General features: G+C 38.5%; 1 protein-coding gene and 1 long non-coding RNA gene across 4 annotated transcripts in view; one reads left to right on the forward strand and one right to left on the reverse strand.

The window, feature by feature from the left end:
- nol4la (nucleolar protein 4-like a) overlaps window positions 1-24443 on the forward strand; it is a 47570-nt gene extending 23127 nt beyond the window's left edge. The window contains exons 3-12 of one of the 3 annotated variants that reach the window (XR_534107.2): window positions 3884-3995; window positions 5407-5516; window positions 8045-8186; window positions 9369-9661; window positions 10876-11061; window positions 12643-12831; window positions 12913-13035; window positions 14333-14522; window positions 17299-19514; window positions 22735-24443. Coding sequence is in view for 2 of the 3 variants with exons in the window: in XM_008414400.2 (XP_008412622.1) it covers window positions 3884-3995; window positions 5407-5516; window positions 8045-8186; window positions 9369-9661; window positions 10876-11061; window positions 12643-12831; window positions 12913-13035; window positions 14333-14522; window positions 17299-17534 (1581 nt within the window). In the remaining variant the exon portion in view is untranslated. Of the gene's footprint in view, window positions 1-3883; window positions 3996-5406; window positions 5517-8044; window positions 8187-9368; window positions 9662-10875; window positions 11062-12642; window positions 12832-12912; window positions 13036-14332; window positions 14523-17298; window positions 19515-22734 lie in introns of those variants that run through there. The other 2 variants (XM_008414399.2, XM_008414400.2) reach the window with 2 other exon arrangements.
- On the reverse strand, window positions 1583-3930 carry LOC103467739 (uncharacterized). The gene is made up of 2 exons (XR_534106.2): window positions 3636-3930; window positions 1583-2202 (listed from the first exon to the last, which is right to left on the reverse strand). It is a non-coding gene; the product is annotated as an uncharacterized LOC103467739 (long non-coding RNA).
- Window positions 24444-25490: the final 1047 nt, after the last annotated feature.

Raw genomic sequence — 25490 nt, forward strand, 5'->3', positions numbered from 1 at the left:
CTTCCCTGACGAGGCCCTCGTTTTCACACAAGGAATTGAATTTTAAAAAACACACAAGGCCAGAATTATACATACAGAGTTAAATATTGATTTGAAAATCAATATTTTCTTTGTAAATATTGATTTGAGTCCGATTAGTTGTTAACTGGAGTATWCAGGAGAAGGCCATTTGCTGAAAGAATAACAAAGGTAAGGCAGTAATTAGGCCAAAATTATGCAAAAAAAACAACAAATATTTTGCATTTAAGATAAAAAMAACTTTGTAAATATTTGTTACCCAGAGCTTCTCAAGTAGCATAGTTTTAGCTTCACTTGATTCATCTCATAGTAAGCATTTGCTATTAATTTATTGAGGTATGGAGGCCTGTCCCARTAAGCAGTACATCAGTTAATTGCACGATCAATAAAAATGAGCTYAATAATTTCTAATTGCATAATTTATTGTTTTTCTCTTTTCTTTCTATCAAAAATTGGATGATAAAACTCTTCAGTCTGGTGCTTTAGTCTCAAATAACCTTTTTTATGACAGTTTTGCTCACAGGGACTTCATAATTYCTTTTATATGTTGTTTCTGTTATTTTGTTTATTTTGCATATTTGAAATGTCTTCCACTTCCAGTGTTAAATATTTATTAGAGTTTTAAGTTTATTGATCTTTCAGAACGTGTTCCTRCATTATTAAGGCATTACTGTTATATTACTTGAAAATAATCTCAAAACCACAATATTAGCATTTATCACTATAACAGTAATAATTTATTACWGTGACATGTTTAAATATATATACAGCTCTCGAAAAAAATAAGAGCCCCATTGAAATCCTTCTGGTTATTCCACCAAATATTGATTTTTGAACTCTTCCCGAGTTAAAACATTAATATTGTTGTTTCTAAATGAATATGAACTTGTTTTCTTTGCATTATTTGAAATCTGAAAGAACTGCATCTTTTTTGTTATTTCTCTTTTTCTGCAAATAAATGCAAAAYTTTTGCAGAGACATGTTGTCAGAAGTTCATAGACTAAAAGAATAAAGTTAATTTTACTCAAACATATATCCATAAAAAGTAAAATCAGGGGAACTGATAATTTTAAGTGGTTTCTTAATTTTTTCCAGAGCTGTATATATATGTATATATATAAGTATATATATCTTTATCTTCTAAAGAATCCAGGTCAACATTGTTTAGTCAAAGTAACTTGATGATSAAATGTGGTTCAGGTCCTTTAAAACCAATTCAGCAGCCCTTTAATTGAGCAGTCCTCTTGTTGTCCCCATGGCTCTACTGCCCTGGGTGGAGAGCCACATCAACCACATCAAAACCACCAACTAAAGTAGAGCAACATCAACCTTTAGTTTMATTTATTAAGTAGTTGCAGCAATCTTCTCCTCCATGTGGAGTTGTGTGTCTCCCGGCTATCTAATGCTCCTTGGTGATAGATGATGGTTGTAAAGGTTTGCAGGAAGACTAACAGTTAAAATATTATGAAGATGCAGCCGCGACGGAGGCCATTTTTAATCCACCGTGGAACCGGCGGAGAACTATATGATATTTTTCACATTTAAAGCAGAGAATAAGACCAGCTCTGGGAGTATAATGTTTCATTTATAACATCAGGAGTTACCAGGGTAACAACCAGCAGAAAAACAAAGTACTTATGTTGCTTTTTTTGTGCCACATAGTCCATATTTCTGGAACAAAGGCAGTCTGTTATCATGAAATCACAGAGTTGTGGTCTAATGGTTGCATGTGTTGCCCTGACGGTGCAGCAGCAGATCTGTGTTTCCAGCCTCAGAGGTGCAGATGGGTGTATTGGGGTTGTTTAGGGTACCCCCTCCTCTCCTTTTACTCCACCAGGAATTAAAAAAGAAAAAAATCTTCCTGCCCTGTAGAGAGGTCCTGTCACGTCTCATAGAGTGTACCCTTTTGAGGAGGCAGCATCTCTGGGGCAGGGCATAATATGGAGCTGTCACTGTGGCCTTCTGGGAGGTGCACGCTCCTCTGGGTGGCCTTTCCCTCCCCGCTGCCTCAAGGGGCCGTGAAGGGAGGGTGGGATGGTGGAGGCGGGCTGAACGGGACGGTGGGCACCCCCACCGCCTTCTCCATGGTCACGTGAAGGTCGCATTTTGCAGGAAAACGCCAGAGGGCGGTGACGCGGGGAGGGTGGCAAAGCAGCGGAAACAAAAACAGGGCAGGAGATGCACCTGAGGAAGACGGAGAAAACACAGGGTTTAAATCCTTGAAAATACTTGAATTTTAATTAGGTGTTTTCAAGGTTTGGAAAGTGTTTGATTTCTGTTTAAAGTCCTGGAAAGTGCTTGATATTCAAACTGGAAATTTTTGTAATAAAGTGCAATCTAACGTTTGATTAAAGGCCTAAATTTGGAAAACGTTCTTATATTTTTAATACATTTTTTTCCTCACTGTGTGACGTTTAATCAGACTTGTTTTAGGTCGGCTAGATTCACCATAATTATTTCTATTTGCTAAATGCCAGAAAACAAAATTAATTTAATTATTAATTTTTAAAGATTATTGTCACTTGTGGCCTTTATTTTGAAAGTAAGCCAACAGGAAGGGAACAGAGAGAAGGAGGAAACGACATGGGCAAAAGTATGCAGGGGAACTCATAATGCCAGATCATCTTTTAGAAATATTTTTGTAACTTTCTTTGTATATTGTGGTTAAGCATTTAATTTGAGCAGGAAGATCATTTGCCTTGATACAATTTGTTTGGATTGTTTCAATATAATGAATATTTAGCACTCTCAATGGCTCAATGCAGTGGTGCCAAAAGTAAGAATGCACGGTATGGCATACAAAGGGGCGCTGCGCAAGAGGGGCGCCAAAACAATGACGTAAAAATTCTAATCCGCATTTTCTATATTTAACAGAAATATAGAAAATTTCTGAGGTGCATGTGAACACATATACTCCTGAGAAAGTACAAACACCTTCTTAATGAATTATTGATCTCTGTAATTGAAATGTTAAAAGTTAGACAACATAATGAAAATATGGAGAACATAACAATTTGTTATATTATAGTTCACCTTATCTGTTTTGTATAATGACAGTATTTATGTCGGATATCAATATCGTTAACATTTTCATATCTACGTATCCCTAACAATTGCTTTAGTGTACGGTAGTTTAGAAAATTAACCGGTGATGATAATATTTTTTTTAAAGTCAACTTGATTTTTATGTAAAAAAAATCAAGTTACATAAAAATCGTTTTTTTTTTTTTTTATCAGTTAATGAAATCCCCCTGATATCCTGGACAGAATGTGAAAAGTTGACACGTCCGAGGACGTTTGTGTTATGCTAATAGCACTTAGCCTTCGTTAAAGACGGATTAGCGGAAGTGAGAGCGGTGTGCAACACACATAATTATCCGGTCGGAACACATGCAGGTTTGCAAGATTTTTTACAGTGTCCGACGTAAAATCCGTCCAACTAAAAAAACAATACAGAACAAACAAACAAACAAAAACCCCATCTCAAATCATTCGATAAGGCGTTACAGCTCTAATGCTGAATAAATAATAAACAGCAAATTGAAAGTGTCTTTCTTTAATACAGCTGTATTGTTTTTAAATCCAAAGTTTGGTGCTGAAAAGGTTTGAAAACTTACCGTGATAAGTACTTCAATTTTGCTGAGGTAAAAGTGTTCAAACCCTGGCGGAAAGGATTCGGAACTGGATCGTCGGATTGCTCCGGTTCCGGCCTGAAGGGAGGATTCCTCTTCGTGTCATGTTGAGATAACACCTAAATCTGAACCCAAACTTTCACACGAACATAAAATAAAATAAATAAAAGGACCCTCCTCCTTCACACAGTTCCAGTTCATCCGCAGTAACCCTTGCTTCTCCCCCGGCGCAGATAGCTGAGACCTATGCCTTCCTGCCCAGAGAGGCGGTGACTCGGTTCCTAATGAGCTGCGGAGAGTGCCAGAAGAGGATGCACATTAACCCCAGCACCGCGGAGTTCAAAGGTAAAAGCATCATTAAACACAGGTCTGTTTTTAACACAAACCATACAAGTTTGTTAACGCCGATTCTTTCACATAATGGCGCATTTATTACTTAATTATGTAGCAATAAATCATACAACCAGACTTCTCTGATTTATAATCGTGTTTACTCTATTAGGATGCCTTAACAGCATGGAGTGTAAATTCTTCATCATCCTGTCAGACATTAAAGTGAGCTGAAATAATCTAATGGGTTTGAATAGTTTCTGAATGGAGCTCCCATTAAATAAAACATGCGTATATCCATCACTGACATGATGTAACAAAGACTCAAGAGGATTGGCTCGCTGGGATTGACTACACCGCTGAAACGTGATCGCAGAGTCCCTCTAGTGGCCGGAGTGGGAACTACAGAAACCTGCCGCGCCATTGTTTCCTTCCAGGTGTGACAGGCTGACAACAGAGGGTTGCATTTCTGCCTAACAATGCAAACTCACCTTTAAAATGCTGCCTGAACTGTAGTAAACAGACACTTAGGTTAGACTGTGTTTGCTGCTGAGCTGAAAGGAAAACCGGCTGCAGCAGGCGTCAAGGCAAAGTGTTTCTCTGGTGCGCAGCAGCTTGATGCCTCTGGTTTTATTCTTTGCTCTTTTGTGAAATTTTAAGACATTTTCAGAGGTAAGCAGGTCTGGACTGCAGGTTTATTTTTCTGTTTAGGAGTCATTCTGCTGTGTGTCTCATGTGTGGAGTGGAGTTTTGTGTCTTCAGCCTGAGAAAAGCAAAGGTGTGCGTCCATTTTAAAGTAGTTTTTGAATAAAAAAATCCTTTTGGATCTTATAATTGCATTTTTTCTGACTTCATTAAGTTTATTGATGAAGGGAGAAAATGGTTATTACCTTGTCCTAGTCTAGTTTATAGTGCAGATAACTTAGTGCACCTGAAATAAGACAAAACTAATTTACAAGTAACTTTTTGGCAAGATATAGGAGCTTGTTTTAATTAAATAATTCATTAATATTGATGAAACAGTTCTAGTTCCAATTGCAGATTATTTCACTTAGAAGATGGGAAAAATGTTTTGTTATAGGAGAAATAATCTGCCAGTGGAACTGATAAACAGTCTAGTATGAAGATATTTCACTAAAATTTAACTCTATATTAAATAATTATTTACTTAAAATAAGATCCTATCTTGCTGAAACGTTATTTGTAAGTTAGTTTTATCTTTATTTCATGTGAACTAAGATATTTGCACTAGAAACTAGACCTAATTTTTATTTATTTATTTTTTTTGCTTTTGCAGTTTATTCTTAAAAGTTTTTTTTAAAAATTCCAAAAAGTTACTCAAGTAACTGTAACCACCCACCTCTGGTAGAGTGATTTACCTCTGTATTCATGGAAGATGTGTGCTTTTGCTGCTTGTCTTTGTTAGAAAACGACCGACCCACCTCGCTGGTGCCGGACCTCATCGACTACAACATGCCTCTTACTGCCACCTACCTGAAGCAGATGAAACTGCAGTGCATGACAGCCACTGAGAGGGTGAGTGAATCTTCACATGCAGCAGCAAAATGTATATAAATAAAAGTCTTTAGGTTTATTTTCTGTTAAAGCTGTGGGAAGAGAAGACTCCCCGTGCAGCTGAATCAGAGACGATTCCTCTGTAACTTTGGATTGAACGTTAAATGAGGGGAGCAGCCCTCCTGCTGGGAGGAGGAGCGATGTGTAGAGGATTTAGGGAAGCTTTTATGACAGTGATGTCACGTGTTTAAGACCCTCCCACGTGTCGCCGCTGTGACAGAAACACTCAAGAACTGCTCTCACTGAAGTGCAGGGAAGCAGCACTTGGTCATGATGGTGTAGGCCTCAGTCTCTAACAGTTAGGAATACACAGCCAGGATGAGCCGGACTGGGATCTGTGGGTGAGTACTGGGGAACCGATTCCCATCATTGAGTTTTAATGGGATAGTTTTTAAATAATTAAGCTTTCAGGGTGGGACGTCAGCATTTCAGGAGACCTGGAGGGTTGTAGTTTAAAGCTCAGAAGGCTCTTTGGAAAAGTCTCATTGATGCATTTAAGATCTAGATGTGATGCAGGAAACTAATGTTAGAGTGAAATTTTGGAGAAATATTTTCATACTACTTCACGTGGAATATTTGTGATACATGTGCAAAGGATGCTGTAGTCTTAACCTTTCCTAATGTATCAGTTGTCGATTCTTCCAAATCCTGGATATTAATGTTATGTTGAGTCGTTGTGATTAGAGACTCTCCTTAATCCTGCACGGCTCACTTGGTGCCTAATAGAGCCGTCAGTGAGCATTCCAGTCCGCCACAAACCCTCTCAGAGCGGGATGGACTCGTATTCCCAGGGGTCCGGGCCTATTTGTCTGTTCGTGTGAGGGGAATGAGACAACAGCACGTATTTCTGCTCCCTTCCAGTCACACAGTCGTCGCTGCGATGCCTGTGAGCGAGACGCCAGCTGACACAGAACGGAGTGAATGCGGGTCGTTTGTGAGCAAACCGGCCCGTTTCCCCCCGTGTTGAAGAAGCTTTTGTTTTTGGTCTTGTTTTGTATTTTTGAAGGTCGGGTCAGATTTGGAGTTGTTTAGCTTGGGATTCCAAATCCTTACCTCAGTGATGGACTCGTGTTTTTTGTTGCATCTTCAGGGTCCCTGCGTAGGGGAGTTAAAAATAGCAATGCTCCAAGAAACATAGTTAACACCGAGACTCCTGCAGACCCTCTGATATTCTCCTAATCCTCCTAAAAACCAAATATTACATTTCTATTTCCTGGTCCTGAATTAAATGAGTTGAAATATTTTCTTACCATAATTGCCTGTATCAATCAATCGATCTTTTTTATGTAGCACAATTCAGCAACAAGGCAGTTCAAAGTGCTTTAAATCACACAAAAACAAAACCAAAAAGCCATAAAAACACCAGGCAGTCACCAATTTGAGAAACTACTAACAAACATCACTATAAACATCAAATATGTTGCTCAATGCTCCATTTATTATGTTTAAAATGGGATTCTAGAACAATTATTTAGTAAAACAAGGAAGTTTGAGGAAAAATGTTGTAGGACTGAAATGATTAATCAGAATAATCGTGATCAATCGATTATTGAAATAATCGCCAAATAATTTAGTAACTGATTAATTGTGAACTGAAGTATGCAGACTACAACAAACGCAATTTTTCTGAAAGAACAAAATAAAAAGTAAAAAAAACAAAAAAAAGTCACCAATTTGAGAAACTAGTAACCAACATTATTAATGCCATCATCAGCAACATCAATACAAATATGTTGATCAATGATGCATTTATTAATATTTGTTATAAAATAGGATTCTAGAGCCATTATTAGTTTGCAAGTAATTAATAAACTAGGGAGTTTGTGGCAAAAGTTATAGGGCTGAAGCAATTAATCAGAATAATCATGATTAATCGATTGGAAATAATTGTCAACTAATTTAGTACCTGATGAACTGAAGTATACAGACACTCAGAGCAGTAATTAAGCCACAGCTGAAAAATATACATACATTTTGTATTTAAGATTAAAAAAAAACTTTCTGTAAATATCTTCTACTCAGAACTTCTCAAGTGACATAGTTTTAGATTTACCTGATTCAAATTCAGTATAAAAAATCTCCTATTCAGCACCTGTTGCTGTACAATTATTAACTGGTTAATAAAAAAAAACATCAACAGATTATAATTTTTTAGCTGCAGATTCCCGTTTTGCCGCAAACAATCCACCGTTCACTAAAGGAAGGGAAGGCAGTAACATGTTTACTTTGTTATTTAAAAAGGCATTCAATTATTTGTTTATTTGCATATTTATATGTATTTCTACTGTATAAAAATGCCATTAAATTAAATGCTGTACTAGAGCTGGAAGACAACCTGTTACAAGAGTAAATCATATCCTGGTCTGTGCTGAAGTCCTAGTCAAAGTCCAGACCCGGTCTCCATTTAATCAGACTAAGCTTTGGCTACTTTTTGCAAAGAAGACTGTAAGTGAGTATTTGGTTGTATTTGCTGCCTTGTCGGCCCTCAGGATGACAGTTCGGTGAGCAGCGAGGACATGAACAACGCTGAGCCCGCCTGGGTCGCAGCGGAGCCGCCAGCAGTGCCTGAACCGAGCCCACCCAACGCGGACCGGGTCAGCAACCCGGCCGCCATCGTCAAAGAGGAGGACGGTAAGACCACAGAGTGAAACATGCACTACATTCGGTTCTAGATTCATTTATCAATACATTTTAAAATGACATAGATGGAGAAAAAAGACAAAGAGGCAAAAATAAGGAGAGATAATAATAATAATAATAATAATAATAATAATAATAATAATAATAATAATAATAATAATAATAATAATAATAATAATGTTCACTTTTTGAAGAATAGCAAATTCTCAAATCTGCCAAATGCTTTTGTAAATTAATAGCCACATGCACAAAACTTTTTAGCAAAGTATAACAGCTTGTTTTAAGTAAGTAATATCTTAATGTTGATGAAAAAGGAAGATTATTTCACTTATAATATGGGAAAAATGTCTTGTTATAAGTGAAATAATCTGCCKRAGAAAGCAGTAATTTTCCCACAAGTCTTAGTGAATTATTGACGTAAAGCAAGCTGCTATATTGTGCTGAAAACTTACCTCTAAGTTACTTTTGTTTTATTTTAAGTTTAGTAAAATATTTGCATTAGAAACTAAACCAAAATTGTTTTGTGTTTTTGCAGAGCAGGTCTAACTTTTCAAATGTAAACGTCTTGCAAAGCGTTTTTGCATTACCTGTTACTTGATTACTTGTTTGTTTTTTATCTTTGTTTATCTCTCTTCTGCTGTAGAAATGACGTGTGCGGTACAGATTGTGCAGATTGGTTCTGTGCAGGAAACAGCTTGCCTGTTTCTTAATCCAGATAAATCCAGTCGTTCAGTGGGTGCTGCCTGCATCCGCTGTGCACCCCTTGCTTCTAGGGTCCACAGCTTTAGGAAGTGGGACAAAGGCCAGATTATAAACATATTCTGAACGCGGGGAATTGGTTTTCAGGATGATGGAAGTGATTCATTGGTCAAACAAGCATAAATAATGTGAAATACACTCACTTATCTTTGTTAAGAGCTACAATTCTCCTCATTTCACTCTTTTATATAAAATTCCCTCCTTCGACTTCAGCTTTTATTTATCCTGACAGCTGACCCTAATGCACACTTCCTTTACAAATCCACAGCGCGCAGCAGGAGGCAGGAAGCCTCTTCCCCCTGCAGCAGTTCCCCCCCCCTCCAAAGCTTTCTGTTGTAAACAAAGCTGAATTAATGCTAAAGGATGACAAAACACTCTCACAGCTCATCGGTGCGTCTTCGCCCTCTCTGCCAGATGATGACTCCTCGGAGAGTGGCAGCGCCAACGGGCTGCCGGCCCTGACCTCGCCGGAGGCGCTGGCTGCGGGTGCGAACCCCCAAGATGGCGGGGCTTCCTACAGGGAGGTGGCAGAGAACGGGCTGAGCGCGCCGCTGGACTTCAGCACCACCTCGTCCTCGTCGTCCTCCGAGGATCAGCAGCCAGTGAATCTGAGCGACAGACTGCTGCCGGCCGGGAGCTCGCCGCCGAACAGCTACGCAGCAGAGCCCAACAAGAAGTTCCCCATCAAAACAGAGTTCTCCAACAAGGTGAGGGGGAAACCGAGCTTCTCTCTGAGGGATCTCATTCTTTGCTTGTAATTTATAATAACTGAAACGATTAATCAGCCTAAATCAACTATTTAAATCAACCAGTTTCGTGATCGATTAATCGATAACATGCCCAAAAGTGTTCAATTAATCGTTAACAGATTAATCAATTACTTAATGATTAATCAAAAGTATTTTATTAATCGTTAACAGACTTAAAAGTAATTGATTAATCATTAAGAGACTCAAAACAGGCCATTTGCTGAAAGAACAATATTAGGTGAGTAAACAAGCCAAAAATGAACAAAAATAAATACATTTTGCATTAACGATAAAAAGAAACCTGTTTTGTCTGTAAATATGTTCTACTCAATACTTCTCAAGTTGCATTGTTTTAGTTTCAAGTGTTTCAAATCCTATTAAGCACCTTTTTATATCTAATTATTTTTTAGTTAATCCAAAATTAACCAACAGATCATCCCTGCACGGTTTTATGATGCCGCATTTGGGCTGTTTAGATGGAACTAAAAGGAGGAGTAAATTTTCACAAAAGAACTCAGACATTTTAAGATTAATTTCAGAAATTGTCTAGAAAAAAAACAAGGAAATTTTGACTTTTGATGCATATAAGGATAGATATGACTGAAAAACAGATCACGATTACTGATTAGTTTTTGTTTTAAATATCTGAAATACCGCCAAACGTTTGGTTCTGACCTTTCATGTTTTATCCACAGTTTTCTCTCCAACCTGTTGTTTTTTAGTTTGAAGTAGTTAAGAGGCAAAGTGGCGGAACTTTAAACTGCTGCTGGCAGGTTACCCAGCAGCCTGTTGCTAGGTAACCAAAGAGTGAGTGAGTTGCTAGGTAACCACAGAGTGAGTGAGTCAGTTAATTTCACCAACTTTGTTTAGCTAGCTGTTAGAGGTTGAGCGGCTAAAGACTTTCCTCTGCTTACATGTTCCAGAATGTCTTGCAGTTCTGGATCAGAGTTAAATAAAATTATTGAATATTTTATCAGACATATTTTCTATTGACATTGATCATGTGAGATATTGTAATTGATTTATTGTCCAGCCTTTAATGTATCATTATTTTATATTAAAGACTGAATTAAAAAATCTGCAAAATGTGCCAATTTTTTAATCCAGTTTATTGATTTATTGTCAGAATAATCAATAGATTAATCAATAACGTGATTCTGGTTTGTCTTCAGTCGCCTCCTTACAGCTCAGGGAGTTATGACTTGGTGAAAACAGAACTGAGCATGAGCGCTGAGGACTTGACCTCCAGTCGGGCGCAAATAATCGACGACGATGACGACGATCACGACGACCATGACGACAACGACAGGATCAATGACGCTGAGGGGATGGATCCTGAGAGACTCAAAGCCTTCAATGTGAGTACCCAGTCAAACTGATACTGCCAAACATCTCTGCCATATCAAATGGGAAATCATGTAACTTCAGGAAACTAAGTTAAATCCATCCCCTTTAGGACTTTCTGCTAAATAACAGAACAAAATTGGCCTGTTGCTTCACGTTTGGAACCAGCTGTATCTCTCCAGAAGTCCTGCTCCCACAACCCTTAGTTTGACTGATGGGACACTCTCAGCAAAACAGCTGTGGTCCCAACCTAAGGTCACTCACACTGAAAGAGTGTTGGTACTGGTTCAGTCCTTGGATGTCCTTGGAGCAGAGGTGGACAAACTATCTGCTCTGCATGTTGTAGATATTCTGGATTAACAGTTTTTGTTAATCGAACTCCCTGTGGTGGTTGTTTTATGACATTGTTTTGGTTACACTGAGAAAGAAAACAGGGGAGGAGGAAGCAGACAAATCCAAGATGGCCGAACATAATGCCGAAGTGGTCATAACTTAAGCTGACATCACCCACGAAATATTACTGGTTTGGATAACATTTGTCTGTGATTAATAATTTTTAAAGAACTTGGCATAAAGCAGCTCGTGTAGTTAATTGGTTTGATCTTAAGGTGTATTCTCACCAGCCTTGTTCAGTCCACTTTAATCAAACTCTAGTCCATTTGTGTGGAAGTTCCGGTTCATTTGGGGAGGTGTGAATGGATGATCGGACCAAAAAAGTGAACTCTGGACCACCTGAAAACCTCTGTCTTGGTTCGGTAGAAGTGAACTTTGGTGCGGTTCCGATGCACGATGTGAATACCAACCAGACCAGAGATTGCTCCAAAAGTAGGACACCAACTGTAGTGCAGGGCATTCTGGGTAGATACAGCAACCAAAACAAACTCAACAGTCTTTTGCTAACTGGATAAATGGTTAGTGGTCTTTACCAAAGACAAAAGTTCCCACAATCACTAAAATCTGATGCTACTCCAGCTTTGTTTACATTTTGTTCATTGTCTTCTTCAGGGGTTTTCATGGTGTTTCCTTCAGTAGTTCTTTGTGCAGCGCCCCCACAGGCGAGGAGGGGAACAGGTTTTTCAAATGATTTGGTTCATCTGACACAATACATCTGAAAATACAACAAATGTTGCAACTTTGACCACCAGTTGAACTGAGTCTACAGACTATCAGGTGTGAAGACACCTTAGTGTTTATGTGTCCTATGATGAAATGTGTTACTTTGAGCTGGTATTATACAAAGCTGTGAGAAATGCATCCCAAACTGTTCTGCTTGCTTTGTGTGATTTACTGTCTGAGCCTGAACAAGCCTCAGAAAAACCAATATAACAGGAGAGTTGCAGAAATGCAAATGTGAGGGAAAAAGCAAACACCAGAGATTTTATCCACTGACTTTATTTCTACTCCTCCACCCCCTGCCTCTCCTCTTTCGCTCCCCATCATCCCCGCCTCCTCTTTTCTGCCTTTTGTTTCTCACACATCATTCGACCTCGCTCCCCCTCTCTCCATTCTTTCTGCTCCACATCCCCTCTCTCTCTCTCTCTCTCTCTCTCTCTCTCGCTCTATCTCCCCTCCCCCTTGCTCATGGCGTCTGTCAGATGTTTGTGCGTCTGTTTGTGGATGAGAATCTGGACCGCATGGTGCCCATCTCCAAGCAACCCAAGGAGAAGATCCAGGCCATCATTGAGTCCTGCAGCCGCCAGTTCCCGGAGTTCCAGGAGCGTTCCCGCAAGCGCATCCGCACCTACCTCAAATCCTGTCGCCGCATGAAAAAAGGCGGCTTCGAGGTAAAAAGAAAAAGAAAAGTTATCACCCCAGTTAAACTCCTTTCTATGAAAAAGTATGAATAATGCTGCCAAACATGTCAGCAGATCCGTCCAACGCCCCCTCACCTCACCTCTGCCATGGCTGAGAACATCCTCGCTGCCGCCTGTGAGAGCGAAACCCGGAACGCTGCCAAGAGGATGCGGCTCGACGTCTACCAACCGACGGTAAACGTTTCGGCAGGCGGAGTGTCTGAATACACCCAGGGGGGATTTAGGAGACTGCACAACCATCAGTAACCAAAAACTGCACAAAACAAACGACGCACATACACCGATGAGGCAAAACATTACGACCAGTCACAAGTGAAGTAAACAGGATGGACGGCATTTTCACCATGGCTGTTGGGTTGAATATATTAGACAGGAAATTACTGTTTCACTGCAAAAGTATTTTTGGTGTAGTTTCTTAGTACACTTGAGGTAAGAGAAAACTACCTAACAAGTAACTTTTCAGTAAAATATAGGAGCTTGTTTGAAGTCAATAATTCATTAATATTGATTACAAACACTAGTTCCACTAGCAGATTATGACTAATGTTTCCCATCATAGAAGTGAAATAATTGGCAACTTCCTGCTGGAGGGCAAAAAGCTGCTCTCCAACAATGACTATCATTGGGTTTAGCTGTCCAGTTGTCAATATATCGTGCTAAATCTTAAATGTATCTGTGATACATAAAAGAAAAAGGGGCGCAGTGCTTTGCTAGTAATTGTCAATTCTGTGACAACTAAATAAAGTTTTAATTAAGAAAAAAATAGTGAGAGAGACGGAAGTAGCTCAGTTATGCTAGCTTGACTTTGACAACCTTAGCATGTAGATGTGCTGCAGAATTGGATGTGTTTTGGTTCAGTTAGAGAAAAGACGGCCAACACACCAACTCTGTGACAGATCAGATCAGTACAACAGTTTATTTTAGTTTTGATTAGCTAATCGGCCACCGCTGTGCTCAGATGATCACTTATCAATAATTACAAAATAAACATCAAGGCTGAAAACATAAAACTGTAACAGACAGAATGTTCAGTTCTTTGTGTGGGAAATGTTTGCGTGTTTTTTGGTGTTTAATCTTGATACATTAGTGGAGCTGTTGTCAGTCAATTGCTATGACAACCAGTCTGTGTGTAGAGTAGTCGACATAGAGTGAAAAATAGAATACAGGTTATTTTATGGTTTTTCTGTGTTATTTTTCCCTTTACTCTTTACTAAATTAATAATACCAACATCTCCAGGTTTTACTTTAACGGATTTGTTCTATCGCAACAGATGAAAATAAAAGAATAGACTTTTTTCCCTCCAGCTTTGTGCACATGCAAGAAATTTCCGCATGTAAACGACAACACGAAACATGTCTACAATAGAGTCCAAGCATCGACAGGTCATTCTGTTTAACAGATGGTCGTAATAATATACATAATCTGTGTACATTGTTCTACCCAAATTGAAAACAAGCGTATTTCTCCCAGGACGAGCCTGCCTCCGTTGACAAGCCCATCACAAGGGATCCAGCTCCTGTGGCGCCGTCAGGGTTCACTATCGCCAGCGCAGCTTTTGCCCAAGACCAACTTTACACCAACGGAGGCCTCAACTACAACCTGCGGGGATACGGGACAGTCGGCAGCACCCAGCAGAGCTCCAGTGCTGCACAAACCAACGGTGAGTCCAGAACAAACATGGCAGACAGAGGGGTAACTTTAATGCTTTTTAACGCCTGGTTCAATTAATTCAAAAGGACGTTAGAAAATCTGACCTCAACTTCCCTCTGTAGTGCTTTTACAATTTTAAATGGTCTTGATGAGAAAAACGAACCTATATCGGTAATCAGAGAGGAGAAAATGTTGTCACTGGTTGCCATGGTGATTCCTGGCTTTTCTAGAGAGCTCTCAGTAGGACAGGCAACAAGAACTGAAGCCTCGAATGAACAAGAGCTGTATGAAAACTGCAAGTCGTTCTGAACAACATGTGGAGTTGTAGAGCTTTCTAATGGAGACATATGCAAATTTATATGTTCCTGCACCATTTTATACAGGAAATCTGACAGATTTAAGATGCCATTTAATTCTAAGTTTGAAAGCTGTGAGCTGAAACAATGGGACTGAAGGTTGAATAAACTCAACACAAAACCATCAGTCCTACAGCAGCAGGAGACACACTGGGTAAAATAAGACAAAAATCCCTTCAAATGGATGTAGGAACTGTTTTGGTGGTGATGAAACTAGGAACACCTGAAAGTATTTTAAAATACTTTTTACATTTTTTTGCAGTTTAATGAGTGTGAGACATTATCACTGTGTGAGGTGAACATTACATGGAAAAATCWTTTTTTTAAAAATGCAATAAACCATAACTGTTTGTAATAAAAAAGTATAGCACAGATATGTATATAAAATGCATCTATATAAACTGAGAGATTAAAATAATAATTGTGAGATAAAAGTCAGGATTATGAGAACAAAAATCTGAATTCTGAGATTAAAATCAAAATTGTGACTTTTTTCAGTGGCCCTAATCCTCCTGTACTCTTATATTAGTACCTTTTAATTACATACAAAATGTTCTTGACATTTGAACATACATGGACTAGTATTCTTTTGATCTGACTTGACTTTCTTTATCTCTAAATTTTTATCAAATTTTGTCCATAAAATCCATTGTTTTGTTAGTATTCAGTTTCAGATTGATGATAAATAAACTCTGTTTTCCTCTCTTAAGCTTTATACTTCAAACTTGCAAAATTAGATAATAATAACCACAGTAGTATATTTCCTAAATATTCAATATTTTCAGTCAAACTTTATAAGTATATTTTTCTTTTCATGTAGTTTCTACAGTATAAATCCCAGCTTGTTCCAATATTTAACTAATATACGTTCACATATTGCAGGTCTTACAGCTTTCGTTGTCCACCTTCTGCTGTTTTCACTGCTCACACTGTTACTCACACTTCAACCACATCCGCAGTTTTAATGTTTAATCAGTTTTAAATGTTTCAACATGAAGATTTTACATAAAGCTATTAAAAAAACATGGGATGTGTCAAAGAGAAGGCAGATAAATGCCAGTAAGTCCCACTGAGGCAATGTTTTTAATTTCATCTGCCAATGACTTGCTCAGAAATCTATTTTATTTAAGATGTATGGAATAAATTGTTCAAAACGCTCGACACATTTATAGGCACCGCTAGTAAATATGTGCAAAAAGGTTTAGTTTTTATTCATATGTAGAAGCAGCATTATCTTCCACTAAAGAAGTTGATAGAGTTCATCTACCGTCCTGCCAGGCAACAGAGTGTAGACTAAATGTACTCAAACTAAAGTTTAGATTATTCTGTGTTTTCAGTGTGGCATTGTGTGAGGGCTTTGCACCTGTAGTGAATATGGATAATTAAACATTCTCATACAGTTTTGCCCTGAAACTGCATTTCTGAAGCCTTTTCTTTGTACCACCAGTTTAACTGTGCAGTGAAACTGATGTGAGTGCATATATTTATGTAAACAAATAATAATTTGTGGTGTTCACTTGGTAAATAAATGCTTGGCATGCCCGACTGTGGCTGTCCAGCTCCTATGGAACAACAAGAGAGCCAAAAAGATGCAAAATTTGACGGGTATTTTACATTGTTAACATGCAGATAGCTGCATTCACCACTGAAAGCCTGTGTAAATAAACCACAATGGCAGCCAATCACAGATGGATCTTCTTCATCCAATCAGAGTATTCCTTGGATGAAAGAGAACCAATCATAATCAGCTACTCAAAATACTCCTGGAAGTTCCAGAAATGAACAAACAAAACTGTAGGATTTAACAAAAACACAGCAAACCATAATACATGTGAATTTTATGCAAAATTCACATTTTGCACATTTTTGCACTTCAATTTGGGTCTCCAGTCCTTCAAAAAAAAAAAAAAGCCCAAGCTCTTAAAAACCCACCCAGACGTAAAGTAGGGCTGGACAACATGGCTGAAAAACGTGTAATGACATGAATGTCTCATATCAGTCGATGTCAATAATCATTGGTCAGTTTTTAGTTTCAAATATCTGAAATAATCCCGACCTGATGGCGTGACCGTTCCTGTTTTATCCACAGCTTTCACTCCACACTGTTGTTTTTTATTTTTAAACAATTATGAGACAAATAGGCGGAATTTTAAACTGCTGCTGTGGCAGATCGTCGCTAGGTAACCAAAGAGTGAGTGAGTTGCTAGGTAACCAAAGACTGAGTGAGTCAGTTGGTGCCACTCCACTTTGCTTTAGCTGTTAGAGGTTCTGGGTCAGAGTTCACTGAATATTCTATGTATTGAATCTATCAAATGTATTGATATTGATCACGTGTCTATCGTGATTTAAGTTATTATTGATTCATTGTCCAGCATAAAGACGTGCTTAGTTTAAGAAGTAAGCCGAATGTTCAATCTGTTGCCTCCGCAGGTCCCACAGATCTGAGCATGAAGTCCGTCGGCCCAAACTCCTCTTCGTCCTCCTCCTCGTCCTCCTCCGCCTCCAACAGTCACGGTCAGGGCGGCGGCGGCGGTGGGGCGTCCGCCCAGCTCAGCCCTCCGGAGGTGACGGCGGTGAGGCAGCTCATTGCCGGGTACCGGGAGTCCGCGGCCTTCCTGCTCCGCTCGGCGGACGAGCTGGAGAACCTGATCCTGCAGCAGAACTGAGTCCAAACCAAACCGTGCCAACGCCCTCCCCCCCTCAGCCTGTCCTCCTCTGTGTCTCTCACATCCTGGCAGACGTTCACACACAAAGACACGATCCTACATGAGCGATGCTGCAGTGCATCGTGGGTAACGTAGGCATGGAGCCTCCACCTGTTCCCACACGGCTATGTTCTGAAACATATCACGGGCTGAAACATGACGATTTATGCATTTGGTTGACCTTAGTGCCCTGCTTTGTGTAGCCATCCCATCAACTTCATCACACCAGTGGAAACCTCCATTTGTCTCAGGAAGCGATGATCAGAAAAAAAAAAAAACAAAAAAAAAAAACGATGTGTATTGATGAGGTGTTGGATTAGTTTAACCCCAAAAACATCAAATTAGCGAATCAACACTGTTATTTCTGGTGTTAAACCAGAAAACGTGTGCAGTGCAGGTTTAATCGGGTTTTATTCTGAATCGAGTCATTTCTAACTTTAACACCGTGTTAACCTCAACAGCTGCTGATTTTACAACGTACGCCAAAAAAATAAAATAAAAAATACAAGAACGAACGAAAGGATTAACCTAAACACAGTGACAAAAAAAATCTGACAGATTTGTAAGAATGTCTTTAGCTAGGTTGATTTTATTTTCAGTTATTTTTTGTGTAAAACTCTCTATGGCAGGCTGTTTGTTGTCAAGGCAGAAAAATTTTAGGAAATGTGGGTCAGAAATCCATCCTGATGAATTAGAAAGTCGTTGAATTGGTTATTTATTCCAGTATTTCAATTCAAAGTGGAACTCATGTCTTATTTAAAATGATACGTTAATGTTTCTGATAATTCTCAAACGTAATTATTCCATTTTTTCCTTCCACTCAACTTTCCATAAATGCATAACTACAGTGGTCCGTGAACATGTAATATTCATATGTTCTGAGAAACTGATTTCTTTATTACATATACTTATAATAAGTCCCTCCAGGATTTCATGGTGATTTTTTTGTGATTGTTGTGGCAAAAAATGACAGATTTTTCAAATTTAAACTTAATCTGATCTTACAAAAACATTTGGATTGCAGCACATATCCTTCCCTAAAACAATGGATTTTAACATAGTTAATATTTAAAGTGCAATCAGGATTTTCAAGTAGCTTTTTAATGGAAAGTTTGGTGAAAGGAAAAAGTACAATAGCATTCTTGAGATAAGAATATTGGATTTTGGGCCTCCATCACATTGATAAATGCTTAAAATATGTATGGATGTGTAATTAATCTCTGAGTTTCACAATTTAAATTCAACTGGTGGAATAAATACACTTTTCAGTGATATAATTATTATTATTATTAACTGAGATGCACCTCTACTTGTCAGGGAGAAAAAGATTAATATAATATTTAGACTGTTTGGTCAGGAACCAGTGCTAGTGGGAAGTAAAAGAAAAAGGTGCAATATGGAGTTAATTTGTTTTTAAAATGAAGGAGTTTCACCTCAGCCGTCTTTTGCTCCAACAGTCGAGTTTGTAAAAAGAAGAGATATCTAATGCAGCATTGTAGCCAATTTCAATGTTGTTGTTCGTCGTCAGTGCCGACCTCATGACTGAGGCGCCATCAGTCGTTCTTGTTGTGACAGAAAGGACCTGGCAGAAAAACGAGACTCGATGTTGCACGTCTTGTTTTACTTTTGCGTGTTTTGAAGCGTTTTCTATAGGTTTCTTTTTTAAAAAAAAGGCACACAGAGTGAAGCTTAGGCGCGTCTGCTGCTGACAGGCTGCACGCACTCCTCCTCCCCCTCCTCCACCTCCCTCCGTCTGCCCGTCTGTCCCGACGACCTCGGCGGCGTCCCCGCGTTCTTCATCGCGTCCTGACACACGCTGTTCGACAAGAAGCAAGAGACAATCTGAAGAAGATGCGATCGCATCGCAGTTTACTCTCCCGGCTTTCTGCTACGGTGTGTGTTTGTACAGAGTGTCAGAGCACAGACGAACATCTCCTACTGGTGAGTCACTCGGCACAAAACTGTCTGTGCGTGTGTGTGTGTGTGTGTGTGTGTGTGTGCAGGTGTGTTTTCCAGCTGTCTTAATGTTGTGCTGATTTCGTGTTTGCAGAGTGGAAGTGGAGTGACCCAGTTTGTACAACCTGTGAAGATTTAAGTCAGTCAGCTGAAACATTCCTAACAGAAGCTGCGTTTCCATTACAAATGTGCGTAAATCTTCCACTAATGTCGCAAAATACACAATTTCGCAACTGCTGTGTTTCCATTAGAGGAGAAATTTAATTAAAATCACACCAAAAGTCTTTTAAAAAAACATGCCAACGACGGATGTAAACTGTTAAATGAGATATTTATAATTCAGTCACCAGTCAGAGGAGACGTCTGCGTTTCATTCAGGGGTTGGCGCAACATATGTGGGGATTTTGCAGATGAACTACGGATTTAACTCGTTGGATAATACACAACTTTTTATGAACTTTTTATGCTGTGAGAGCTCTGGTGGAGCCAGCTGCAGATTGCCTTAAAAAAACGAAACAAAAAAAAAAAACACACCATCATCCTAATACCACTTCCTGTCGTCTTCTTCGTTGTTTCTGCTAGTGGGAACGTCCGGCGGCTCGTCATATGACTCGTGTGATGAGAAAAAAGTGTCTTTATTGCAATTTTTGAAAATATATCTATTTCGACACGGCTGAAAAAACAACCACATCCTAGCCTAAGAATGTTTTATTAAAACATTTTTAAATTGGCGTGTTTCTATTAAACAAATTTTAATTTGTGCAATGCTGTCAATGGAGAGACGCCTGTGGTGCTACCAACTGCACTCATTACAAATAAGCACAAAACTCAATATTCCACTAATGTCGTAAGTAATAAAATTAAAATTAATTCATGGGTGATTAAAATCACCCATGAATAAGTTTGTTCTCGCGATAAGTCATTAAAAAACATGGCATGGCATCATCTTCCAACTACTTCCTGTTGTCTTTTGTGGTTTCTGCCAGTAGTAACATCCGGTTGTTGATCATGTGACTCCAGTGTGTCTATTGCAGATAAACCAATTTCGCTACGGCCATAAAACCACCTCACCCTAATAATTTTTTCGACAAGAGTTTTTTTTTAATTGCCATGTTTCCTTTAAGCAAATTTATTTTCATCATTTCAATTTGCGCAATTTTATGGTTAATGGAAACGCAGCTACTGASTCTTCGAGCGGCCACAAAGCGGCTTGCACCTTATCGATTAGTCTGAAATGATAGGAAATATATTTCTGTATCTTTAAAACTTTTCACACGTGTTTTTCATCCGTCTGGTTTCCAAGTTGAACTCGCATGACCTAACGGTTCTTTTATTTGTCTTCTTATGACTGGGCCGAGCAACATTCCCATTTACTTTCTATCATCTATTGCAAGTTTGGAAGCACTTTATAGCTCAGGATTAGGGAAATTTAAGATGGTGGCTTCAGCGTGTCAATACCTCATTTGAGATCTCAGCTTCAGTTCACACACAGATATAGCAAACATGTCCTTTTCCGTCCATGTCCTGTCCGAGGGGTGTTTCAAAACAGAGGCTCAGACCTGAACTCTACGTTCAGAAATGTCTGCAACATTTGTTTGGCATGTAGCGAAAATGAAAAATCTATTGCAAGTTAAAATGCAAAGTTTCTGTGATGTAAAATGAGACAAAGAGAAATAATCAAGGTATCAGTCAGGAGAAAGCTTCCTAAAGCATTAGATAGATGTGGGGCTGGGTTATAATCAATTTTAACGTTTAATCGAATTTTTGGTTTTTGAAGATTTTTTTTAGTGGAAAATATTGATTTTTTTTTTTTACCAATGCACTCTGGCTTTCCATAGTTTGAAGGGCGGCCATGTTGTTTTACAAGAGTGTTTTACAGTTTCTATTTATTTTTGATGTTGAATTTGGGTCAACTCTATGATGAAGGATAAGATTTTTTTTCTTTATTGTTAGAATAAAGTCATACAACTACAAAGCTGAAATAATACGAGAATAATGCCACAATATTATCTCAATAAATTTGTAATTTTAGGAGAATGAAGTACTAACGGATACATTTCTGAAGAAAATCAATACACACAGTACATTCCACCTTTCAGTTCTAGGGCTTCAAAAATCAGGACATTATAAAAATGATCTGATTCAAATCTAACTTTGTCTATAAAAACACACAACAGATTCCATATTATATGTCCCATTACTTATTAAATGAAGTAAAACTAAAACCATATATGGAGAAACTAAGCACACAATTTTTTCGTAAGGACGTTGTTCTTTGGTTTGCAAACATAAGTCAAGCTAGCTAAAAAGTTAGTTGCTCTGACCCCAAAGCACTAAACACTAGTTCTGCTAAAGCTAGTTTTTTCCTTCAATTCATGTTGTTTCCTTGAGTAGTTCTTGGTTCAGCGCCCCCACAGGTGAGAAGGGGAACAGCCTTTTTAATTAGTTTGGATCGTTTCACACAGTGCAGTGTGAAAGCAAACTGCAACAACTAAAAATGTAACAAATGTTGCAGTTTTTGTCCTTAATTGAACCAAACGTATCGGACTATCTGGTGCCATTTATAAATAGGAGTTTGTATACAGGCCCTCAAAACCCAGCTTTTATTTTGAGATTCCATTTCTGCTTATTGGCAAGCCATTTTGCATATTAACTAAATATTTAGCTTGGATTTAAATATTTTCTTATAGGCTAAATAGTTAGCCATGAGCTAAATATTTAGCTATAAACCAAATATTTGACTAAATATTTAGCAATTAGCTAAACATTTTGCTAATAGGTATCAGCTAAATATTTAGCTTCTGAATTAAATACTTAGTTTGGAACTCTGACATTTGTAAATGTATGAATAAAATGGTGAAAATATGACTGAAAAAAGAAAAAAATTACTGTTAATTTTTTACAGTGTAACTTTACTGTAAAACACAGCCGCAGTTTTCCAGTTAAGCTTAATTTTGATCTAATTAATGACATTGTGGGATCTGTTGTGCTTTTCTACACAGTTTAGGCTCAAATATTGATCTGATCTGATCATTTTCACCGTCGTCAGCAGCTCTGAAGCTGAATCTTTTCCGATAAAATCAGCTCGCCGCCTCCTCTGGTATTTTTGCGACACCCCTCAGGACGTAACCGCAGACGAGCGCTCACACGTCTTCCACGTCCTGTTCGTTAGCGTAGCAGAACCTCTCCTCCTCTCCACCTGCAGCTCAGCGCCAGGCTGAGGCCCGTCCGTCCAAACCAAACCCCCGCCTGCAGATCGGCTCCCGTGCCCTCCGACCCCCCGCTGAGCAAACACGTTTAGCTGTGTGCTGAAGTTACTGTGACCAACAGCGAAAAAACTTGTCGTCATGTTGTTGTTTTGTTATATTTCCCAACGACGCCCAATGATTTTTTGCTCTTTGTATTGACTTGACAATGTAATCTATTGGTGTTGACTAAAATGCCCTGGTAGCTTGTGGATTGCTAAAGTGGTCAGATAAATGTACTGTATAGCTGTACAAAGAGTGATAAAAGATGTTTTGAACCTTTTCTTTTTCTGTGGGTACAGCACTGTTAAAAAAATCAAAGTGGTTTTAGCCCTTGCCTGTTTTAACTTATCATTTTGTGATGGTCTGTATAACTTCTATTGTTATTTATATTATTTGAGTTGTTGCCTCTCCTGCACTGGTAAGAGACTGTAGCTCTGTGCAGGGGTTCGTACTGTAAACCTGTGTGAAGCTTTGTATTTTCCCTCTCTGGTTTTGGACTCAGTGAAAGTGTGATGTTTACATGTACAGTTTTTGAGAATATTTTGCGTTTTTTGTTTGTTTTTTGCATCTTATTCTTTCCCCCCCTCTCGCCCGCTCCTCTCATCTATCCTCCCCTCGCCCTGATCTGTGTTCATTCGCTTAGAGAGTTTTTGCTTTCTGTTGTTTCACTGCATCGTGACCTCTCCGACGACTCGGTCACGCGGTCAGAGCGAGCCGTGCACGACGGCGCTGTGGTGGCTTCCAGCATTTAAAATGGTAATATTTAAGAGAAAAAGGAAAAAAAAAAACACAAGGGGGAGCTTCACAACTTCTCAAAGTGGACCAGCAAAGATTTATTAAGGATTAAGATGACTTTAACAGTTTTAAACCCTGTTGTGGCCTAAACAGAGTGAGCAGAGAACGGTGGGATGTCGGTACATTTATTATTCTACTATAAGTGCTCGTATTGACTTAGTATCCTGGCGTGTTGTCGGGGAAAACTCCTCGTCCTTAATCCGACTGGTGCCCTGAAAGGTTCACTTTGACCTGTTGTAACATCTCCTGGTAACATGAAAGCCATTCCCCTCTTCTGGCCTTTAAAGGGGAACCCATAAACCTCAGGAAATACTGATTCTCCGACTTTAGTTTTATCCACTACTTTCTTCTAAAGTGAGATTTAAGTCTCTAAACTTAAAAAAAAAAAAACATTAACATTTATATGAGATGTCTATTGTTTTGTACATTTATCATTGTGATTTAAAGGTGGAGCTTTTTCCAGTACCTGTGACTTAATATTTTGGGTTTTTCTTTTTTGAGTGTTTATTGGTATTGATATTTATTAATATATGTGAAACTACAAAAAGAAAAAAAAAAGACAAAAGAAAAGGTTGAACCTTTTTTTCATTGGTATGTTTCATGCAAAACCGTCCAGGTGAGATTTTCTCTGCCTCTTACATATCACTAACGAGGGACCTGTGTTCGTTTGGAAATAGCGCTTTTTTTCAGTGTTGCATCAACGCTATGAAAAACTAAAAACTAAAAAAAAAAATGGATAAAAGTAAAAAAACAGTGAGAAAAAAAAACAGGAAGCAAAACAGTGGTTTACCAACTGCAGAGCTGCGAAGCTCTCCTCTTCTCCTGAGATGTCAGTAATTGAATAAAACAGTGCGATGAGCTATCAAACTGAGATTAGTGTCTGGTTTTTATTTTCTCCTTTTTTTCTCTGCAAATATGTCTGAGGTTTTACGGACGTCATCTACTGTCTAATGTATTCTCTGCTTCCTACACTAGAGGGCAGCAGAGAGTGAAAAATCAGCTGACGAGCTGCAGGAAACACACCAGCCTAATGTTCTCTATAAGATCATTTATCGGCAGGTGGTCATTAAAGCCTGATTATGTACACCGGTAAAATAAAGACAACAGAAATAGTTTGAATCCCCGAAACTTCTTTAGGCTTTTTTTTTTTTTTAAGAAATAAGGAAATTTCTGAGCTCGAAAACTTTAAAACTCAGAAATGTTAAGATTAACTTCAGGAATTTTCCTCTAAAAAAGCGTTAAAATGTCCACGATCCAAAAGTCGAACATTTGATATAAAACACTGAGAAGTTTTTAGATTAATCTCAGAAATGTTCTAGTTTCAAAAGCAGAAAGTTTTAGACTTTTGAAACTGAAAATTTCCAAAMGTTGGAACATTTGTGACTTTTGAAGCTCAGAAATGTCCTTGTTTTTTCTGGAACGTTTCTGAAATGGMGCTAAWGGAAGAAGAACTCGCTGCGKTTCGGGTCTTTCTGTTTTAGTGATCCACTTTCCTCCGGGACAGAGTGAGTCCATGTGACCCGTTTAAAGTATTTGTCACGGCGGTTTCATCTGGRTCGGCTCGCGCCTGGCAGGATTCTCAGCTGGTTCTGCAAACAGAGCTTCGTGTGAAACTGGACATCGTGTTTCCCCAGAACCGRGCCAAGACTCCTGACCAACACTGACCTCATTGCTGCATGTGAACACTGTTTATTTACTTTTGCTTATTTACTTTGCCAGTTATTATAATTAAGAGAATAAAGAGTGAAATTCTTATTGGACTTTTTAAATTATTATTAGAGAAAGATCATTTTACAATTTTGAAAATAAAAATGATTGTTCCTGCAACATGTAAATGTAATTCTTTACACATTCAGCTAAAACATCTCTGWCSAGAGTCATTATTATCTACAATAACTGAAGAACTTGAACCAATATG

The sequence above is a fragment of the Poecilia reticulata genome, linkage group LG7 (assembly GCF_000633615.1).
Source record: "Poecilia reticulata strain Guanapo linkage group LG7, Guppy_female_1.0+MT, whole genome shotgun sequence".
NCBI lineage: Eukaryota > Metazoa > Chordata > Actinopteri > Cyprinodontiformes > Poeciliidae > Poecilia > Poecilia reticulata.